This window comes from Eptatretus burgeri, chromosome 5 (assembly GCF_056783735.1).
Source record: "Eptatretus burgeri isolate ZD-2024b chromosome 5, Ebu_testis_v1, whole genome shotgun sequence".
Classification (NCBI taxonomy): domain Eukaryota; kingdom Metazoa; phylum Chordata; class Myxini; order Myxiniformes; family Myxinidae; genus Eptatretus; species Eptatretus burgeri.
The window spans coordinates 2050533-2074290 of NC_140965.1; the positions used below are offsets into that span (position 1 = coordinate 2050533).

General features: G+C 43.3%; 1 protein-coding gene and 1 long non-coding RNA gene across 4 annotated transcripts in view; one reads left to right on the plus strand and one right to left on the minus strand.

The window, feature by feature from the left end:
* The window catches only part of LOC147025695 (xanthine dehydrogenase/oxidase-like), a 400539-nt gene extending 383923 nt beyond the window's left edge, over positions 1 to 16616 (plus strand). For all 3 annotated transcript variants that reach the window (XM_085880369.1, XM_085880370.1, XM_085880372.1), the window contains one exon: positions 14113 to 16616. In XM_085880369.1, the coding sequence (XP_085736495.1) occupies positions 14113 to 14163 (51 nt within the window). In that variant the 3' untranslated portion in view covers positions 14164 to 16616. The remainder of the gene's footprint in view (positions 1 to 14112) is intronic.
* On the minus strand, positions 13982 to 18515 carry LOC147025698 (uncharacterized). Its single transcript, XR_015057978.1, has 2 exons — positions 16850 to 18515; positions 13982 to 16752 (listed from the first exon to the last, which is right to left on the minus strand). It is a non-coding gene; the product is annotated as an uncharacterized LOC147025698 (long non-coding RNA).
* Between the last annotated feature and the right edge of the window lie 5243 nt (positions 18516 to 23758).

Below are 23758 nucleotides of genomic sequence, written 5' to 3' on the forward strand. Positions count from 1 at the left end.
CCGCACAGCGTTTAATATTCACAACATAGAAATCAAACCCAATCGTGTTTATACACTGCACAGCGTTTAATATTCACAACATAGAAATAAAACCCAATCGTGTTTATACACTGCACAGCGTTTAATATTCACAACATAGAAATAAAACCCAATCGTGTTTATACACTGCACAGCGTTTAATATTCACAACATAGAAATCAAACCCGATTGTGTTTATACACTGCACAGCATTTAATATTTACATCATAGAAATAAAACCCAATCGTGTTTATACACCGCACAGCGTTTAATATTCACAACATAGAAATAAAACCCGATCGTGTTTATACACCGCACAGCGTTTAATATTCACAACATAGAAATCAAACCCGATCGTGTTTATACACCGCACAGCGTTTAATATTCACAACATAGAAATAAAACCCGATCGTGTTTATACACCGCACAGCATTTAATATTCACAACATAGAAATCAAACCCAATCGTGTTTATACACTGCACAGCATTTAATATTCACTGTGGTATAGCCTGCGGGCCTGCGGGGCAGGGCATGATGATGGGGGGAGTGGTCGTCGTGAGCATCGTGTCTGCCAGGGATATAAGGAGTGCGCGCCGCCTGAGGCGTCGTAGTGATGCCGTAGTCGCCACGGCTTGTGAGTGTACTGAGTACGTAATAAAGGAGAGTGGTGGGCAAAGTACGCCCGCGCTCCCGCTTGTGCAACACAGCCCGGCTCGACTGTTCCCCCGCTCGTGTCTGCCTGCTAAGCATCTCTACCATGACACTACAGTTGGCTGACGAGGATCTTCGGATCGGCGTGTGCAGGGTGGTGGCTGGGTTCGGAGTGGCAGCGAGTAACTCAGCGCACCTCGCGCGGTTCAAGGTTCCGGAGGAGTACGCATCGCGAAGAGCGTGTCGCAGGTTCGCTCGCCGCGCGCACAGGCTCCGGAGCCAGGAGGCTCGCCAGCGCGGCCAGCTCAGGCATGACAGGAAGTCGGGGCACGGCGCACGGACGCGTGCCCGCCTTCGTCGGAGTCGACTTCGGCCACGTCGAGTGGGCAACGGCCGCGCTCAGTGTTCGTTTTACTGAGGCACGACAAATCGGGGGAATGATTTCTGCAAGGCCACGGCTAAAGAACGAGGACACGCACTTCGGCACGGGCGCGGCGTTGGACGTCGCGCAGGCTCTGAGGAACGTCCGGGGTCTCGATAGTCGGTGTGCAGCAGATGATCCGGAGGTCAGTGCGATGTGCCAGGCGCGCACGGCCGCGCGCACGGTCTGCGGCGCGGGTCGTGGGTGAGCGTTGCAATGCAATCACTCGGACGGCGGTCTGAGCACTCGAGGACGTCTACGGTGTGTGTGCCGAGAGTCATCGCCCATCATTACAGTCATAGATGGCGGTGTGCGAAGCGGTCCTTCCTTCCCGGGTCAAGACCTACTGCCGGTATGGTGTTCGGTGCATGGCGTGCACGGTAACGCCCCGGGTCGAGTTTTGCAGCCTGGGCACGGAGATTCCAGCGACCCGGAGCGGGAGATGCTGCCGGTGTTAGACCTGCTTCCAGTTGATCCGGAGGTGACAAGATCAGTGGCAGGGGAGGTTGAGGTGACCGGGGCACTGATGCTGCCCATGTTGAGCCTGGTTTCAGTTGGTCCGATAGTGACAGGGCCGATGCCAGGGGAGGTCGGAGTGACCGGGACACTGATCGGGTGTCGAGTTGAGTCCACTCGTGCTGCCCTCGCATCGCGCACGTACACCGGCGAAGCGATTGCGCCGCTTGCGGCGCCCGACATCTCGGTGCTCTACCGGGGTCGAAGCGCCCTACTCTCGGTGTTCGTGGTGCGAGGGGAGGGGCCGGGGCCCGCCCTTTTGGGTCGGGACTGGCTGGCGCACCTCGGGCTGGATCTCCAGTTCGTACCTCCAGGTGTGCCGGTGCTCTCTTCGATGCTTTTGTCGAGACCCGAGGGCGCGGTTCTGGCAGCGGGGGCCGCATCGATGCAACGGGAGCGGCCGTTCGTTGCTGCCTGCAACGGTGATGTGCGGTTCGGGAGCAGCGGGAGCCGTGCCAGCTCTCGCGATGAGTTCTCGCGCTTCGGCGGCGTTCATGAGGCAATGCGTGCCTGTGTTGTTCGGGCAGCTTCAACGGGTTGCGGTGAGCCCGTGGCGTTAAAGGAAGTCGCGAGTCGCAACATCGAGTCAACAACCAAATGACGGACTCGTTATGTGGGTTATGGGTTGCTGTTCATTGCATATTTGTTTTTCCTTGCTCTAGTGATGCGGTTTAACGTTGTTGAAATAAATGCCAACAGTTCCTGTGTGAGAGTGGGTTTGGCGGAGATCAATCAATGGATTTTGCAGTGTGGTCAATGTGATGTGGAGGCTTTGGGGGCGGTGGGGGCAAATAAAGAGGTTTTATTAGCCTCCAGTTGCTCCAGGCCACGCGTAGTTGCTTTGTCATGTACAGGGATTTTGCCGAAAGAACGCGCTGTACGGAAAAATGAGTTTGCAATGGTTCCAATGATGTTCCTATTGATTTATGACGAGCCTATGGTTGAGGTGTGGTTTGAATGGAGTTACTACCGTCTAACTGCCGTGTGGGTCTCGGAGATCGACTCGGAGCCAGGGCTGGTGCGCTGCTCAGCGTTACCCCCACCTCTGGTTTCGGCAAGGTCAGACGTGCCTGGCGCCTGGGACGCGGCTCTCTGTGTTCGCTCAAGGCCGTTTAGACGGGCGTTGGCATCTCAACTGATTGTGGTGCGTGGGTTGTTGTGGGGCATTGGTTACATCCAGCCAGCGGCGCTGTTCAGCGCCCCCATCCAAGGTCAATCGAGTCTGGCGCTGGCGCCACGGCTTCCAGACAGCGGGCTTCCGGCCTCGGAATGTTTATCTGCTTCAGGTCTGGCTGGGGGAGATGGGCCGCCTTGTGGGCCGGAGGCGTTTGATGGTGCCGGGGGAGGTTTGCTCGGGAGGTCGCCGCGACCTCGCCGAAGGCCATGTATGCATGAGCCGCCTGGGGGCGTTTTCGCTGTGTAGTGCTGCTGTGCTTCTCGCCTTGCTGCTTCATATCGGTAACGCGGTCAGAGTTTGGTAGGTGCTTTGTGCACCTCCGTCTTCGGAACCTGGCCGTTGCAGCTCCACTAGCTCGCGTCCACACGTTATATGATGTGATGTGCTTTTATACTTCGCTGTTTTCTTTTTTTTTGTACCTTGTCTGCTGTTATACCGTAGTACTTCGTGCTACTTATGCTTATTATGATGGTGATCATTTAATAATCATGGTTTTAGGAGGGAGGAGTGTGGTATAGCCTGCGGGCCTGCGGGGCAGGGCATGATGATGGGGGGAGTGGTCGTCGTGAGCATCGTGTCTGCCAGGGATATAAGGAGTGCGCGCCGCCTGAGGCGTCGTAGTGATCCCGTAGTCGCCACGGCTTGTGAGTGTACTGAGTACGTAATAAAGGAGAGTGGTGGGCAAAGTACGCCCGCGCTCCCGCTTGTGCAACACAGCCCGGCTCGACTGTTCCCCCGCTCGTGTCTGCCTGCTAAGCATCTCTACCACGACACTACATTCACAACATAGAAATAAAACCCAATCGTGTTTATACACCACCAGCGTTTAAAATTCACAACATAGAAATCAAACCCGATCGTGTTTATACACCGTGCAGCGTTTAAAATTCACAACATAGAAATCAAACCCGATCGTGTTTATACACCACACAGCGTTTAATATTCACAACATAGAAATCAAACCCGATCGTGTTTATACACCGCGCAGCGTTTAAAATTCACAACATAGAAATCAAACCCGATCGTGTTTATACACTGCACAGCGTTTAATATTCACAACATAGAAATCAAACCCGATCGTGTTTATATACCGCACAGTGTTTAATATTCACAACATAGAAATCAAACCCGATTGTGTTTATAGAGTCAGGGGTCAGGTATGGGAGCATGTGCCAGAACAGCGCGTCGCTGCGTCCACTTTCCGCAGTGGTTTCAGCAAGGTCAGATGTGGAGGCTTTGGGGGCGATTACTTTGGAGGCCGGTACTCCAGGGGCCTCCGTCTGGCCATCCCCCAGGCAGATGCCAGGCCCATCCCCATCTCCTTGAGATGATGGTCAACCTGCTGCAACCATGAGGCACGTGGTCAGCCCACTGGCCTCCTCCACTCATGAGACTCCCTCGCTGAGAGAATCTGGTGAGCAGGATCAGTGTCAGGAAAACGAGCCACATGTCCATACAGCCGCAACTGAAGCTCACAGACTATGCAGGTAACAAATCTCATCCGAGTCTCTCTCAGCAACCGCTCATTGGACACAAAATCCGACCAGCGATAGCCAAGGATTCTTCGAAGAGACCTGGTACCAAAGGAATTAAGTCTCCGTCTCAGATCCTTGGTCAAAGTCCAAGTCTCGCACCCATAGAGCAAGACTGGAAGTACCAAGGACCTTAAGACTCGGACTTTCGTCCTCCCGCTCAGGTACCGGCAGCGCCACACCCCATGATCCAGTGAATCCATGACTCCCCAGGCCCGACCCAGACGTCTATTAACCTCCGGCTCACAACCTGCGGAGACATGAATATCACTGCCAAGGTAAGTGAATCTATCCACGACCTCAACATCCTCACAACAAACAGACACAGACAGGACAGCAGCATCCAAGATGTCACCGAAAGCTTGGATCTTAGTTTTGACCCAAGAAATCCGTAATCCCAATGGCTCCGACTCCTCATTCAGCACCTCGAGGGCCCCCAAGAGGATGTCTAAAGTCTCCGCAAAGATGACTGCATCATCTGCAAAATCAAGGTCCGAGATCTTGACATTGCCAAACGATGCACCGCAACTTGATCTCTCCGACATCCTCCCAAAAATCCAGTCCATACAAGTGCTGAATAGTGTGGGGGCCAGTACACACCCCTGATGAACTCCAGTTACAACTGGAAATAAGTCAGAAATGGTATCACCACATCTCACAGCATTTTTAGTTTCAAAGTATAGTTCAGACACTGGATTCTCCGAAGCACAGCCCAAACCTAACCGAAACTTACCCGAACCTTAACGTTAACCCATAACAACTCAGACATCAGATTGACAAGTTTTGTGGGGGCAAGTACACATCCCTGACGAACTCCAGTAACAACTGGAAATAAGTCAGAGATGGTACCACCACACTTCACAGCACTCTCAGTACCAGAGTAGAGTTCAGACATCAGATCGATCAGTTTCGGTGGCACCCCACGAAGACCAAGAATCCTCCAGAGGACATCCCGATTCACTGAATCGAACGCTTTACAGAGATCAACATAGGCTGCAAGCAGCCCCTGCCGAAACTCTCGTCTGCGTTCGGTGAGGACACGAAGGGCAAGGATACGGTCAATCGTTGACCTCTTTGGTGTAAAGCCTGACTGCTCTGGACGCTGGTGCTCAAGCAGATGGTGGCGAACCCTATCAAGAATTATCCGAGCAAAGACCTTGCCCGGCACTGAGAGCAGCGTCACCCCTCGGTCGTTGTTGCAGTCTTGGCGATCACCCTTCCCTTTCCAGAGAGGGACAACAAGGTCCCTCTTCCAGTCAGTTGGGATGATGCCTGTGTTCCAGGCAGAGCACAAAACTGCATGCAACGACACGAGTGCAGCATTTCCACCAGCCTTGAGTAGTTCAGCATGGATGCCACAGATCCCTGGAGCTTTGCCCCGTTTCAACTGGTTCACCGCAGCCCGTGTTTCCACAAGCGATGGTGGACCACAGTTGATTCGAGGGTCAGCAACAGGGATTGTAACACCCTTGATGTCCAACTCGACAGTTGGGGGATCAGCCTGGTACAACCGCTCAAAGTAACCGGCCCAGCGGGCCTTCACTTCAGACTCCTCTGTCAAGAGCCTACCACTGTCTGCTCGAACTGCAGTGCTCCGAGGGATGGGCTTGGATGAACGTAATGCGCGAATTCCCCTGTAAGCGGGACGAGAATTACCTGTCCACAGGTGATGCTCTACCCCCTCACAGATTCCTCGCACATAGGCCTCCTTGTCCACCCTCAGTGCACGTACAGTTTTACGCCTCAGCTCCCTGAACAGCTCAGCTCTGCCATTCAGCCTGGCCCTGCGACTCTGGTCAATGGTATCCAGTGTCCCTTGAGAGACAAAATTCTTCTTTGCCCTGCGGTGAGCTCCAAGGCATCCACCGGCAACATCAAGGACGGTGGTCTTGAAGGCGCTCCACAACTCTTCAGGACCCCCCAAAGCACCCAGACCCCCAAAGTGTCCACTCAGCCTGTTCGCAAACTCCTCAGCTACTCTCTCATCCCTGAGCTTGGCAACAACCAGCCTAGGCTGGGATGGTACCATTCTCCAGGATTTAAGGTGCAGCTTTAGAGTTGCTACAACAAGCCTGTGGTCAGTATTGAGAAACTGAGCACTCCGGTAGACCCTGCAGTTCTGGATCATCCTCCAACGACCGTCAATGAGGACATGGTCAATCTCCTTTGCCACACCGCCAGCGTTGGAATACCAAGTCCAGCGATGAGCTTGTGGGCGCTGAAACCATGAACCAGCCACCCTAAGTCCATGACTTTATACAGTGCACAGGGTTTAATAATCACAACATAGATATTAAACCCGATTGTGTTTATACACTCCACAGCGTTTAATATTCACAACATAGAAATAAAACCCAATCGTGTTTATACACTGCACAGCGTTTAATATTCACAACATAGAAATCAAACCCGATTGTGTTTATACACCGCACAGCGTTTAATAATCACAACAGATATTAAACCCGATTGTGTTTATACACCGCACAGCATTTAATATTCGCAACATAGAAATCAAACCCGATTGTGTTTATACACCGCACAGCGTTTAATAATCACAACATAGATATTAAACCCGATTGTGTTTATACACCGCACAGCATTTAATATTCGCAACATAGAAATCAAACCCGATTGTGTTTATACACCGCACAGCGTTTAATAATCACAACATAGATATTAAACCCGATTGTGTTTATACACCGCACAGCGTTTAATATTCACAACATAGAAATAAAACCCGATTGTGTTTATACACCGCACAGCGTTTAATAATCACAACATAGATATTAAACCCGATTGTGTTTATACACCGCACAGCATTTAATATTCGCAACATAGAAATCAAACCCGATTGTGTTTATACACCGCACAGCGTTTAATATTCGCAACATAGAAATCAAACCCGATCGTCTTTATACACCGCACAGCATTTAATAGCGAACGTAGTAAGCTTCATACTCAACGCACGCATATGAGGGAATAGTAAACAACAACAACAACAACAACAACAACAACACAATACTCTAGCAATTTGGAATTCGTGTCGTCGGCTATGACCCTTTTGCTTCCGGTTTTTGTCATGGGGAATGATGCGTCCCTGGAGATCAAGGCATCGTCGGAGACATGAAAGACCCAAATATCAGACATGGTGTATATTTCCTCTACTGATTTTAATAAAGATATCTCCCGCATCATCAAAAAATAATTTTTAATCGTGATTTACATTATTTGATCGCTGATCCCAAATCCATGCCGAAGTGATGTAAAAACGTTATACAGTAACAATAAAAATGGTTTTTATAACCATGGTTATAACAATAATGAACAAAGAAAATGTTAATAAAATACGACTTACAGATGATTATTATATCATTATGCGGTATAATATACATACGGTCATTTTTGCAAGTGTGTCGAATGCATAAGTCATAATTCGGAAACCGGGAAGCCGGAAGTCATTGTCTTCAATTGACTGTGGCATTATTTTTTCATTCTATTGTAAATGGCGTTGGCCCCATGTCAATCGGCTGAACTTGAAAAATTAACGTTACGAAATCAGGTGATGACGTCATAATTCGGAAACCAGAAGTCGGAAGTACAATTCTTTTACATCGGGACACTCCCGGGTACATGTTCTGTCAGCAGGTGAAGTTTGGTGAGGATCAGTCCAGTACTTTTCGCATGCATAGGTCACAGAGAAACACACTCACAGACACACAGACACACAGACAGACACACTGTCAAAAAAAAAATATATATATATATATATCCAAGTGCTTGGAGTTCAGAACTACGATTGTCTTGCTCAAGCACCGAAGACAAGTGCATCCTCCTGTTTCCCTTGAGGGCATGGAGTAAAATTATTAACTGTGATCACTAAGTCGGGATTGGTAGTCAGAATAAAATGTGATTTTGGAAAGCTATTCAAGCTTGGGGAAGTCTATGCCTTTTCGTTTTGGGAGAAATGGATTTCTCGATGAACCATTAACAAGGTTTTTGGTCTGTGTTATTGCATTATGAAATGGTGCGTACAATTTCAGACAGAGTTTAAGAAGGTGATTGATGTTTCACATGTCGTTCTTATGCTGGATCCACACTGGTCATTGTTCGAACAACATGCACAATGTTGACTTCTTCAATGCACCACACCAAGATGTAAGATGCTGCCTCGGAGGGTTGTGATTTGCATTTGGCTTTGTTGGGTTGGGCAGCAACCACGTATGTTGATCATTTACTTTCAAAAAGGGTCTTTCCAACACTGCCTCTATCCTAACCCATTAAAGGTCAAGAACCAGTACAATACATCATTGCATTTTCTCCATCATGGGTTACAACTTTGAAATATCCCATGGAGTCCACCTGTTTACCTGCCCTCAACCTGCCCCACTTGTGGAGCCCTTCTTTGCTCTTTTTTTTTCTTGCGACTGTTAGCATTGGGACTTCCAGTTCTGGGTTTGAGACAAAGGCTGCTTCTCTCATGGGTGTCTGCCGTCTTTCTCAAAGTTAAGCTTCCGGTCGTTATTTGTCCCGTTTTAACTGTTTATTTTCTTACCTACATGTTTATTGTGTGTTCCAAATACACACTCTGTTTCTTGTCTTAAATTAAAAAAAAAACACAAAAAACAACAACAACCCTTTCTCCCTCCATACCCCTCCTTTCCTTCAATCATCCTTCTTCTTGCTCCTCCTCCTCGTGCCGGCACACCATCATCCTTCTATTTGAGCTTGATCCACTCATCATTACCTTCACGATTTCTTCTTACAACCTTCTACTCCCTAATATTATCTAATCTTCAAATATCCATCAAAAAATCATAATTTTCCTTGTATCCTTTCGAACTCTGCACCTCTGAAACCACATGTCTTTACCCTCTTCCTGGTACTTTTCATCGATCCATCAGCTTCACTCTGCATTTACCGTTCCAAATTCACCTTACACCTCCACGATTTTTTACTTCAACCTTTCCTTTTCTGAATCTTACGCAATCCTTATTAAAATAATAATAATAATAATAATAATAATAATAATAATAAGAAGAAGAAGAAGAAGAAGAAGAAGAAGAAGAAATTTCACTTTTAACTATACACCTCCCAGAACCACATACTTCTGCTGGATCTGTTGTACCCCCTGCGTTTACAATCCAAATTCACCATTCATCTCACGATTTTCTTCAGCCTTTCCTTTCCCTAATCTTCTGCAATCTTTATCAAAAAATAAATGAATAATAATAATAATAATAATAATAATAATAATAATAATAATAATAATAATAATTGTCTCTTATGTTATGCTTCATATTCCTCTTTCACACTTGTAGTTCTCATTACTGTATCATAATTCAGCACTCTTCTATTTCAACAGATTGCCCTCAATTTGACCTTTCCTTCATCCCTTGTCTAAAAAGTCCAACTGTTACAACGTTTCTTCGCTCCACTCTCTTAATTTGCCTTTATTGCATCCCTCAACAAATGTCTTCAGTCGCATTTCTGAACTCTTAAAAAAAAAACCCAGCTTGCAATGCATGATCGCTTTCCTTCAATCATCCTTTTATTTTTCCAACTTCAGTGCCAATTCACCCCACTCGCCCCTCCCTCTCAAAGCAATCATCACACTCTTCCCCCTCAAATTCTCCCTCTCACCTTTCTCAAAAACTCCCCCCTCACCTTTCCCCTTCAACTCTCCCCACTCATCCTCTCTCTATTCACTCCCCTCACTTCCCCTTCTCAAAGTCCCCCCCCCCTCACATCCACAAAGCTGCCTCCTTCCCCTATTCTCTATCCCCCATCTCATCACTCCACCTCCTCAAATCCTCAACTGCCTCTGCCCCCTCTCTGATAACTCCCCACTGTACCTCAACCCAGCACCACAGAGCCTTTTCTCCTCTCCATCCGCCCCCCCCACCAAGCACTTCTGCAATCCCCCACACTCTTTCAACAACTCTCCTTATCTCTGCCCCCCTCCCTTGTCCTACACACCCCCTCCCCTCCCCTGCACCCAAAGCCTCATCCCCTCCCTCTTCATTAACAGTGTGGACCTCAAATATCTGAGGCCGTCATTCAAACCTGACATCTTTCCACACAGGTTGCCACTGACAAACAAGTCATTATCTGCCTAACAGAAACTTTGCTCCGTTGAGACATCTGACTTCCAAGTATCTCTCCCTGGTTACTCCCTCCTCCGGGAAGACAGACCTGAGCCTCGTCCTAGTGACCTAGTGGATGAGTTGCTCTCTTCATCAAAGACTCTATTCCTCACTCTCCATGCACTTCTCTAACTCCCCGACACCCCCAGGAATACCTCTGGCTACGGCTTCCCCTCCACTCCCACCTCATGTTTATATGTGTACTGTACCGTCCACCAAACAGTGATGACTCCATTTACACCTCACTATCCGAAAACATGGACCAACTTATATCCTCTCATCCGAACTCTCTCTTCCTCATATGTGGTGACTTCAATTGTCATGATGCCAGTTGGCTCGGTATGGGTACCTCTCTCACCTGCCATGGCACTTCAGCCATCTCCCGTTCAGCCAAGCAAAAGACTTGTTCGACTCATTGGGAATGATTCAATCGGTCAACTTCCCGGATCTCAACCAACGTTGCCCCCATCCCTTCTGGATCTGATTTTGATAAATTTCCCTGAAAATATCTGCTGTTTTTCCGCCGCACCAATTGGTTCTTTTGACCACGTCCTTGTCAAAGTGGACGTCTCTCTGGCTGTTATCAGAGAACCACCTCACCGCCGTCAAGTCTGGCATTTCACTCAGCCGACTGGCAGGGTCTCCAAGCAGCCATCAAACTTTTAGACTGGTTTCCCATTGCTACTTTCTCCAATATCACCTCGTCCTGGGAAATATTTCAAAGACAATTGCTCTCCTTCATGCACAGATATATCCCCTCTTGTCTTCAGTTGTCCTACCCTTCCTCCCACCCTTGGTTCACTGAAGCTTGTGGCGAGGCAGCTGTCCTGAAACAACTTGCCTTTGCCTCATGGAAAGCAAACCCAACTGAGGGTAATCTCATTTCCTTCCATCAAGCTCGGAACAAGTGTGTATCTACCCTCAGGAGAGCCAGAAAACAACATCTTTCTCATCTCAAGTCTGAACTCTCAAACCTCTCTCCCTCCTCCAAATAATGGTGGTGTCCAATCAAATCTGTTTGTGGTGTATGTTCCCCCTCCATCCTCTCCCTTACCTCAAATGGCAGCACGGCTGACAGCACACATGAACAGGCTGAATGCCTAAACTCGGTGTTTGCACATAAATCTTATGGCTGAAATCCATCACTTTCTGTACCCACCTTACCCAATCACACCCAGCTGTCTGTGGACTCTGTGTCCTTTTCTTCTGACAAAGTGGAGAGCTGGCTGTCAAACCTCGACTCAGATTCTGCAACCGGTCGAGATGGCATCAGCCCACATGTCCTACAAACCTGCCTGTCTGCTCTTGCTTGCACTCTCCCTGTTCTATCCACCCTCTCATTTGCCAAAGGTCATCTGCCATCTGCTTGGAAATCAGCTAACATGACTGCTCTGCATAAAAAAGGTGCAAAAGCAGATCCCTGCAACTACAGACCGATCAGCCTTCTCCCAATCATCAGCAAGGTTATAGAATCCATCGTCGCTTCGAGACGTTAAATCATTCCTCTTCTCCAATGGCGTGATTTCCGATCACCAATTTGGTTTCAGACCGGGCCACTCTACCCTGGATATGCTGCTTTTGCTATCCCAACAATGGATGGAGGTACCCAATGCCACACATGAAATCAGAGCCATATCCCTGTATATATCGCGTGCTTTTGACACGGTCTGGCACCCTGCCCTGCTCACCAAACTCCCTATCTCTGGTATCCAAGGCCATCTGCACTCATGGCTTGCAGACTTCCTCCCCTGTCTCAGTCAACGTGTGGCCCTAAATGGAGTTCTCATCCCCTCTTCCTGTCTCGGCTGGAGTTCCTCATGGCAACGTTATGAGCCCTGTTCTTTTTCTGGTTTTCATTTATGATCTATCCGACTCTCAGGAACATCCACTTTATGTCTTTGCTGATGAATCCACCCTCTGCCGTACCATCTGTCATCCCTCAGAGAGGCAAGCAGCAGCTTCTTCGCTCTCTGCATATCTGGATAAAATCACAAATTGGTCCAACACGTGGAGCATGTCTTTCAAACCGGACAAATCTCACACTCTCACGATGTCTCTCCGAAAGAACCGTTAGGGACCCCCCCCCCCCAACCTCCATCTACTCTCCCAACAATTCAATGGAAGAAGTCCTTTCATTCAAGCTTCTGGGTCTCACTATCTGCCATGACCTTTCCTGGGAAAGCTACATTTCCAACCTGGTCTCCAGAGCCAGTCGTCGACTGGGAATCCTACGTCATGCAAAGTCCTTCCTCGGCACACCTGAGCTCCTGACCACATGCAAAACTTTCGTCTGCAGCCTGATGGAGTACTGCTCTCTCCTCTGGGCTGGTGCTCCTGCCTCTCACCTTTCTCGGCTTCACGCTGTGGAAACCAAGGCATTTAGAATCATTGGTATCTCCCACGGTGAGGCTGAGTCTTTGGACCTCTCCCTCTTCACCACAGGCAGGTCGGTGGTGTTTCTGTCTTTCACTGTCTCCTCACCTGTCTCCACCCCCCCTCTGTCTCTGATACACCCCCCTGCCCCACCCCCATATTTCTGCAGGGCAATCAAAGTACACCAGCAACCCCCTTCTGGTGAAACTACCAAAATCAAGAATCACTGCTCACCTTCACTCTTTCATTCCTCTTTTTTCCTGCCTTTGGAATGAACTCCCACACTCTCTTCAATTCCAGCGTTCCCTCCAGGCCTTCAAAACAGCTGTTCACCACCATCTCTTATCTTCCCCCAACAAAAAACCATGATCTTTCCTCCTCCGTTAATCTAGCCCAAACTCAACTCCTTTATATTCCCTGCTTTCCTTCCTGAAAGTCCCTGTAATGTCCATCTTGTATTCCCCCGTGTTCCCCGTCCCATCCCTCTCCCTTCCACAGATCTCCTAATGTCTCTGTTCCCCACTGTTTTGTCCCTTCCACTCCCGCCCCTCTTGTCTCATGCCCCCTTGCTGTGCGTTGTGTATTAGCTCTCACATGAGCCTCGCCAAGGTATACAAAAAAACAAAAAAATTCAAAATAATTTTCATCATTTTCATTGATAAAAAATATATATATTTCCACCATTTGGATTCATTCGGACTTTTTATATGTTATAGAGGACACATTTATGAGTAATGAACAGTTATCACATTTTCTGTTGCAATTTGTGTGAGGTTCAGTCCTTATTTGTCATATAATGCCTGGACGAGAAGGACTTGGTGGTGGGGGTCGTATGGCAGCTGAGCTACCGGGGTAGCTATCATTTCTTGAAGCGCGACTCTGTCGCTGATGCAGTGCCCCTATACCAGTGCACACACTGGAACTGGTACTCATTTCGCCGACCTCGGAAAGATGACAGGCTGATTCAACCCCCTGGTGTTTTAATTCAGCGGCCGACAGGGCTTGAACTCAGGACCCTCGGATCCCAACTCGCCACCCCAACCACTGAGCCAACACCAGGCCGCAAGGACTTGGTGAGGAGAACCATCAAAAGGAATTGTTCTGAAAATTGTTGTTATGTTATGTTATGAAAATTATGTTACTCGGAGAGAATTGAAAAGGGATTACTTTATTTCAATAATTTTGAAAAACATCTTTCAGCAAACTTGAGAAAAGACAAAAAATATGATGATTTTCCTTGTTTTGACTCCCTTTTCTTTCTTTCTGTATTTTTTTTCCAGATTCTGGCACTGAATCCCGAAACCTTCACTCCCTGGTCTGTGCGAGTTTGAATACCGCCTTCGCTGGGTCTCATCATCTTGTTCACGACCTAATGTGGAACACAAGAGTCTCCAATGAGCAATGGATTTTTAACCGTCGATTGAGTTCCTTTTGCTGCTGTTGCTGTTGCACCAATAATGATGCAGTAAATCTTGTGATTTTTGCCTCTCAGAATAGTTCTTAAAGAAAATGTTTTCTTGGGGATATAAAATCAAGGCTCATGGAAGAGCAAGAATACAGAACTGATCAGAACATAATGAAACAATAAATAGTTGAAAGGGGGAAACACATTAACAGTAAGGTGAAGGGGAACTTGAAGGAAGAATGGACATGAGGAAAGATGACAGCAAATGCAAGGGGAGGAAGATACTTGGGCAGTGAACAAGCTGGATACAACTTGAAGCAAGGCAAGAAGAGGAATGGAAAAAACAGAAATGAAACTAATGAAATAAATAATAGGGAAAGCAACTTCTGGGTCCAGGTTCCAAGTCTGAATACATTGGACATTAGCTCATGCATGCTTCCTTTCAGTTCATGAAAGCTAGGTTTTCTGGACCAGATCCATGATGTCTCTGTTGTCGTTTTGTCCCTTTGTTGTTGTTTGTGTTTTCATCCAATTTTCCGTGTTTATCCTTCCCTCGATGTGGTGTATTGTCAAATTTGTGTGCCTGTGGGTGACTGACCTACTCATCAAGGCCTCAGCTCGTGGGTGTGCGATTTCTGTCTCTGCTTTGACGCCACATGCTCCATCCCACTTTCCCATTATTTTCAAAGCACTAAACGAAGACTATTTTGTATTTTACATGATTATAAATTCAATTAATAATTCAGATTCCACAATCCCCCGTTTTGTTCAAACAGAACAACTTAATATCTTGTTTTGTAAGAACAAATTTGATTTTAAAAATCTAAATTTGGCGGCGACTAGTGTAAGGCTCGTTCCCATCGCATCACCTAAATTTACTCCCTTTGGTGGGTTAACATCCTAGCGGGTGAATGTAACCCTGATGGGGTGCATCACTTCCCATCCCTCCGAGTTGGGTCACCTCGGTGATTGGAAGGGAAGAACCCTGTGCACACCAAACATATATCCAATAGGCAATTGCCTTTTCTAATTGAACTAATCAGGTTGAATTTGGGCAAGCCGTTCAAATTCGTTTTCCCCTTAAGTTTTCAAGATATTTCTATCATTCCATATCTCTTCATTACAGTCATCCATCTGTTTTTGGTTCTTTAACAACAATTGTTGAATTCTTTTAAAAGGGCTTTTGCCATTCCCAAAAGCACGAGTGTCTGTATTTTCATATTTTCCAAAAGAACCACCACACGGTGTCTTAACAAAATTTTATACTAAGTTCTTCATTTTCTGGCTTTTCTGGATCTTTTGGATCTTCAGAGATGGTCATTGATGGTTGGTAGGGAGACTTCACTCGTCACCATCGTTGTTACTATGGTAAATTTTCACACACACACCATCATTACTTTTATGCACACCATGATGACAACAATAGCAATGAATATCCGAGCCCAACGAACAATGTGTGGAGTATCCATGTTCCTCACCCACCAAACATTCCCATTAACCAAGATCCAAATCCTCCTTTCTTAAAATAGCCATGTTACTCTACAGTTACCTTCCTTACGTGTTGTACCACGTCATGGATATGAACCTTTAATAATACCTGGGGTTCCACAAGATTATTCATTCGTATCCCTATATCTATCCTTGTCCCAGTAATTTGTCCCTCAATAATTACTTTTCCTTCCCCCGAAAAATGGGACTGCCAAAGTCCACTGATGACAAAGTCCAACGAGCATGCACCTTTCGGGAAGCCACTCTACCCTCACTTGAGACCATATCTCTTGCTTCATATGTACTCAACATTTCACTATGGCGAATAGCTTCTAATAGTTCCATGCTTGGCAAAGTGGGGTAGCTGTGAGCAAACCCAACACTTGCTTTTGTTCATATTTTTATGCATGATGTAAAGATATTGCTAAAAAGGTGTTTGATGGCTGTTCAATTATCCCTTCATGTAACTCTATGGCTCGTTTCAGGTGTACCGTGTCTACGTCCTCTTCATCCCTTGTGACATGGGGTGAATAATTGTATGGAAGGGTCATATAAGTATTTGTCCAATGCATCCCTATCTCATGCAATTGGGCCTGATATTTACCTCCTTCTTCTCTGCGTACTCTGTCACAACCCATTCATTGTTTTCCTTGCTCTGAGCAAACATTATGCTCTCCATAACATTCTTATAATACCCTCACTGTCTGTTATCTTCCATATTATCACAATCATGTATGTGCTAATCAAGAGCACTGCTACACATGCCGTAAACCTCCTTTCATCTCCCAACAACTTCCTGTATGCTTTTTGCAATGAGATGCTTGAATCTTACCTTTGTCCTGGACAATAATTGTAATGGTGATCAATAATACCTGATGTGGTCCGGTCCAATGTGTCCTCAATGCGTTCCTCCACCTGAACACCTTGATGTTCAAATAGCAACCCAGTTGTCAAGCTGGATGCTGTGATGTTCCTCCATAGCTTGTCTGGTAGTGCTTGTCTGACCAGTGTCAAACTTTTTGACAACCTTTGTTAAGGCAGCACAAAAGTTAATCTTCATGTATATAGGTTCATATATTTTATAGAGATTTTACCAATATTATAATCTCATGTTAACTTCGCACTTGGGATCAGATCCTAGATTCCCACTGACCACCGAACCAATCCCAGGAGTTTGACTCAGCCTGTCACTCCTCCAAGGTTAGCAAAAATGAACTTCAGTACTGGCACTCGGGGAATCGCATCAGCGGCACAGCCATGCCCCAACCAATGATGCAATCAACAGCCACAAAGGCACCACTCCCCACCAACACTTGACAATACACATAGCTTCTACAAAAATTGTCGGCCACGGCTGCAAATCCTGGAGCGTACCATGTTCGTAGCACCTCCTTCTACATCCCCCTTTTTCTCATGTGGCCACTTTCGTGAGCCAAACGAGCAAGCACCTTTCGGGAAGCCACTCTACCCTCACTTGAGACCATATCTCTTGCTTCATATGTACTCAACATTTCACTATGGCTAATAGCTTTTAACATTTCCACTATCAATTTACCATTCTCGACTAGCACACCCCACGATGTTATATATCCTCTTATTTCCAAAGTTCCCCAACATTGTGTGTCATTCTGTACACATATCAGGAATCTGTATATATTGTTATGCTTCCATCCTCTGGTAGATTGCGTATTGCAATTAGCACACGTACCACTTTCCAAGATGTTATTTTCAGTGCACACTGCATATCCTGACAGTTATGTTCCTCTCCATCATCAGTGATTAGCATTAAGGAGTTATGTTCAGTGTCGGACATCTTTTGATTACCACATTCCTTGCTCTAATAGTGATCCAACCAGTGCTGCATAAACAGGCACCATCCATCCATCCAATTACCCTTCGTTCACTCCCACGCGATAACTTGCTCACTCTCTCCAAAGGATATTATGAGATCTTTAATGTTCTCGAACCAATGCTATCAGACAGCATCCAATTAACGTTCATCCGAGAGGCAGAATGTACATTAATGCATCGTCTATTTGCAAATATAACAGCATTAGTATTGATGTCCATTCATATACCATGTATGCATATTTGTTGGGCAATGATGAGCAACCTCATAAACCACACCACAGTCTTGGCACAACCACTTGAATGCCAATTCTGCTCCTCAACAGTACTCCCCAATACCAGGTGATCCTCGAACATCTGTGCCCCGCTGAGTTGTGTATGGGTATGTATTATGTCCACAGCCCACAGTCATTACCCATAGACCCACAGCCATTACACAGAGAAAAAAATGCATCGTGAATAATTTAAATCATTACTCATGCACATTAACTCATTCAAACATGTTATGGTAACCATGGTGATCAGATACCTTGACCCATGATTCATGGAGTTAAAAAAAAGTTAGAATCACTTTTTTCCCCAACGACCATCAGAAATTCAATGGGAAACTACCTTGTGCAATTACCTTGCGACTTAAAACCTACATAGAATCTTGAGTATATATACAGGTTTTATCATGACATCAGATGGACTTTTGTGGACTTCAAATTTGCAACGTAGAGAGGTCTTGGTTTGTTTAATAGTGTTGTTTTCAACTTCGGGAAAAAGGTGTGGGGAGCGGGGAAATAGAAAAGAGCCATGGTTTGCTTTGCTAACTAAATGGTCATCAGATAATGGTTACCAAACAGATAAGGTTTTACAAGGTTGTTTTCGACTTGAACAGAGAAATGCGTAGTCTGCTCTTAACTCGCTTTCTCAGCATATACATTTATTAAATTATTTTCAAAGCACTAAACTAAGACAATTTTGTATTTTGCATGGTTATAAATTCAATTAATAATTCAGATTCCACAGGGCGCCGCATGTTAGAGCATACAGGTACAGGTCGCTCATTATGTGAAAGGCTGCAGGCAGATACACGGACGTGAGTGTGAGCGTGTCAGCAAATGCCGGCAGGTAAAATGGCATGCCAAAACCATGGCAACTAGTGACAACACTGGAGTTTATACCTCAGTGCAAGGATTACACGAGGTGGTTTGCCATTGCATTCCTGATAGTGATCAGGAAAGGATAAAATGGTATGTGTCGGTTCCTGCTGACTACTGTCAAAATTTGGAGTTGTATTCGAGGTGTATATGGACGACTCAAAAAGGGTCAGTCAATTTAATTAATCCTAGGAACAGATTGTTTCATCTCAGTCTACGGAATATAAATCCAATGATTTGATTACACTGTGCTTGTTATACAGGGTGAGTTAAAATGGCCAACTTTTAACTCTTTCTCCCGTGTTTAGTTTATTGAGCACTGATAGTTGGTATTTGTGTGCAGAAAGGTTGTGTCCTCCATGTGAGGCGATTTTTTTTTTTTTAGTAATTAGAAGCACGCGTGGTGGTCAGAAAAGGTGTCATTCCAGCCGTGTGCATGACAACTTTAGGAACCACGAGTCAAGGTATCTGGTCACCATGGTTACCATGATATGTTTGAATGAAGAATGATTTAATGTGAATGAGCTTATAATGATTTAAACTACTCATTAAATCAAGCGATGTTGAAGAACATTTTTCTGAATATATAATATCTTCGCAAATTGTGAAGCTCCTGGTCGTAGATGATAATTGTTGCTTCTGGGACAACCATTCAAATGAATTGGAAAAAGGGAAAAACATTCTGACCCAAGTCCCAAAAGCTCAAAATGGCAGACTCGCTTCCTCCCCACCTATCCCCTTCCCTCCCATTTAAGCAAATGAAAAATTGAGACTGACTGATTAAAGCACTTCTTCCCCCAACATAATGACAGTCCTTTTATATTTTCATTATACTCAGATAGCGAACCAATGAATATTTGTCCGTGTTCTACTTTAAGGAATAACTTAATTTCCTGATAACATTCATTTCCATCGAGTATATTCACAAATAATAACTTGGAACTTGGTTCTTGGTGTAAGTATCTTTGGTGAGCAACGATAAAATCATAAACTTCTCTTAATGCTCTTGGCTGACCACCTCCTGAGCCACATATCATTTTGAGATTGCAGTAAATTGTTTTTCAATTGTTCAATTGATAACCAACAAAGTTTTCAGTCCATTCTAGGATACTTATTTTTTTTTCTTTACATCCTCCAACTTATTTGTAATTAAATTTATCCGCTTATTTGTTTTATCTACTTTTACCCCGGTTATTTCTTCAAAAGACTTATTTGATATTTCTCACTTTCATTGTGCTTCCCATTTAAATGCCAAGGCTGATTACATCTCCACTGTTTGGTTATGGCTTGGTTCTATCATTTACAAATCAGCAAAAAAAGACGGCGGAAGCCCGTTAAAATCTCCACCCAATATCTTGACACTTAAATATCTTAACACTCATACTTATAACCAAAAGGGAGACTATTGATTCCATTCTCTAAAATATATATTTTATCATGAAAAGCTCCTAATGCTTTCTTATTTACCTCTTCTGCATATAATTGATGTTTATATCTTCTTATTGTATTCATTTTTTGATACTCTTCCTTCTTTAAGGTTAAACAGTTGTAATATTGTTTAAAGTTTATTGTTTCCTTGATTATATTTTTCTTTATTCTCTTGAGCTTCTTATCACACCCTTCAATGTTATTATTATCAATATACATACAAGCATAAGACTTTGATCTCAATCCTATAAATTCACTTATTACCTTCCCACCCAATTCATCTTTAAACTTACCAATAACCTTTTTATTCTTTGATGAAAACAACACATCACCTGACTTATAATTACAGTATTATATACAGTATTATATACAATAATATATATATATATATATATATATATATATATATATATATATATATTGGTTTGTCCATTTCAATACTCATTTTTTTTAATGAATTGCACAAAAGTTTTCTGAAAACGCCTCCGGTCGCTTAAAACTTGGTCCATTAATTAACTTTGAAGCCTGTTTCCAAGATGTAGCAAGTCTTATGTTTTGCCTATTCCAAACATTTTCCATCGTCGTTCCAAATATAGCATTATTCATGAATTTATAAAAGTCCTTTTCAAAATCTGATTTTGCTTCTGTTCTCCTTTTTGTATTAAGATCAATATACTTTTTAAAGCAATGACTGTTTAAATTTCCAAATCCTATGAATTTTCCTAACTCTCAACCCAGCAGACATATATTGCCTCAAGTTCCTTTGATGCAAAATATAACTTTCTTTATCATTTAATGAAGCAAGTAGTTTTTCTGTAAATTTATCTTTTATATTAAATGACTGTTGGTAATCACTTCACCATTTTTTTCTTGGACTTTCTTTATCAGGGGCGTAGGTTAGGTCTTTATGTTTGTTATGAAGTTCTTTTGGATAGTTGAAATCAACCTCAAAATAATATCCAACTTCAGCTTCATCCAATTCTTTTTGAGAGGAGACAACAATGTCTTGTAAAACTTTTTTATAATGTTTTTCTTTTACCCATGTAAGTTTTCCGTAAGGTAAAGATTGAGACACAGCCCACCCACACAAATTGTTAGCATCATAATACATCAGGTAAGAGTTGTCCTCATTCTTGTTATAATCAGGAAGATATTTGTTATTTGCTTTAGCATATCTCATGCAACATACTTGAGATATTCCTCCTCTTTAAACCTTCTCCATCATTAAAAGCATATCTATATCACTGATTAATTCAAAATCCTGTTTTGTCATTTTTATCATGGCTTTTGCCAAAACATTGGTCTGTGTAATAGTGAGCGGGGCCTAATCCATAATAATTTTTATTATGACAGACTGTTCTAAAAGTTTCAAACACATCAGCCAATAACAATACATCAGTTTTAAGATACAAATCGTGATATTCTCCAAGATCCTTTATATTAAACTTCTCGCAAACCTTTTTAGCTTGTGTATAATCTCTATTGGAAATATGAGTTTTATTCAACTTGCTAAAGAAACGTTCCCTTGATGGAAGTTGTGTTTCTTTAAACTTTTCAAATGAATCCATATCGTCAAACAGATATATTCGCTTTTGTGATAAGAGATCAATCTCTTTTTGATTTGAGAAATGTGATTTAAGATTTGGTAAGTTTTTAATATTTGATGCAAAGTTAGATAATGGACTTGCCATAAACTTGTATGTGTCAAGAAATCTGATATGGGTTATGGGAGATGTATGAATTGTTTTTGTGAATGAGATGTATTTTTGATCTGTGCTAGGAATGGCAGAAATGTCTCCAGATGTCTTTGAAAGTTCATTTATAAATAGATGTGTGTCATGGTGAGCGTTGTTGTGAAGAAAGACAGGAATAAAGTTTGGGGGCTTGTAATTAAGATTACAACAGGAATGAGCTGGACCTCTATATTTACCAGTAAGATGACAATGATCCTGAACTTTGACCTCTCCCTCAATTTTCTCCTCACAAATATGGCAGACACTGTTCTTCCTAAATTCCTTTTTCTATCCCTTTGTTAATGACATTGATTTATAGGTTTTAACCATTATTTCTCTTAGTCTTATACAGTCTTTTTCCATTCGTCTGTCAAACTCCTCTGAGGCATCTACTCCTCTATAAAGTTCTAACTTGTATTTATCACCAACAGATGATTTGATATAATAACAGAAACACAAGGAGTATGTTTTTGATATTTATTTGTGTATGATTTATTTGGATTTGGAGAAACACTATCTATATTTTCAAGGATACTTTCAAAATCAGCATATATCACAAACGGGTGTTTGTTAGATTTGTTGTAATCTTTGAATGATATTTTCTTTCGTACTTTCGGTATATTAATTACGGTTGATTTATGATTACTACAGTATTTTGAATGTTGATTTAATCATTCTTACGTATGAAATAACTTAAGATCTCCTACAGGGATATGTTTTATTTGTTCTTTTGAATACTTGTGAGGTGATTAGTCTTGATAAATTTTTGATAGAAGCAATTTTTTCCCTGAACTATAACAAAGAAGGTCATTGTGTTTTTCATCATTTTTATAGTTATTTGAAATTTTAATATTTGAACTTTATTTGTATCCGTTAATCCATATACATTAACAGATAGATTATTCACTTTCTCAAATTTAAGAATATCTCTCAATGACATTGGAAACTTAAAGTCTTTAACATTTAGCATATTCTCGTATTTCTTATAATGTTCAACCCTTTCAGGTTTCCATTGTGGAGGATGTAAGTGGGCAAGAACAGACCATAGAAAACATTTATTATCTTTGTTTTGAATATTAACAACCGCTTTCTTAAGTTTTATCTCTTTTGGTAAATCAACATAAGAAGAAGCTTTAAGAGGATCTGATTTTAAGATGTGTATATCTAAAAAGATTATTTCTGTAATAGCAAATCCGCGATCTACTACAGTGTTATCAACATCTTGTTCTTGTCTCTGGAGTTCATCACAAACATCACATCTTACAAAATCTTGAAATGATCTGATAAAGTGACGGTTTGTCCTCATATAGGGAGTAGTTTCATCACCTCTTCCCATATTCAATTTTACTCCTGTATAAAACTTTAAAGTGTTCATTTCACTTAATGAGTTTTTAATTACAGTTTCAATACTTTGTTTTACCATATCAACAGCTTCAATGATTGAAGATGGTCCAGGGTCTTCAAAGCGAAACAATCTTATTTTAGTATGTCCTTCAACTGCCCCATCAGTGTTTTGAATCGAGAATTTAGCAGCCCCTTTCCTTTCTCAATTCTTCTTGTGTTTGCGTGATTGAAGGTGTTTATTATGAAAAAATTTTTTAAGAATATCAATATTACATCTATCACAATGTTTTGTTTCTTGTTCAAATGGAGATATTTGTCTGAAAAGATTGAATGTGTGTTTGTTGGTTTGAAGGTGTTTTTTTTTATAACATTTATATTCATGATTACAAACTTTGCAGTACGTTGTATTCATCATATTTAAATTGCAAAACTTTGCTAAAACTAAAATTTTCTTGATGAAAATTTCATTTAATTTATAGATGAATCTGTGCTAAAAAACAATTTATTCACCAACTTTTTTTACTTCATAAATACA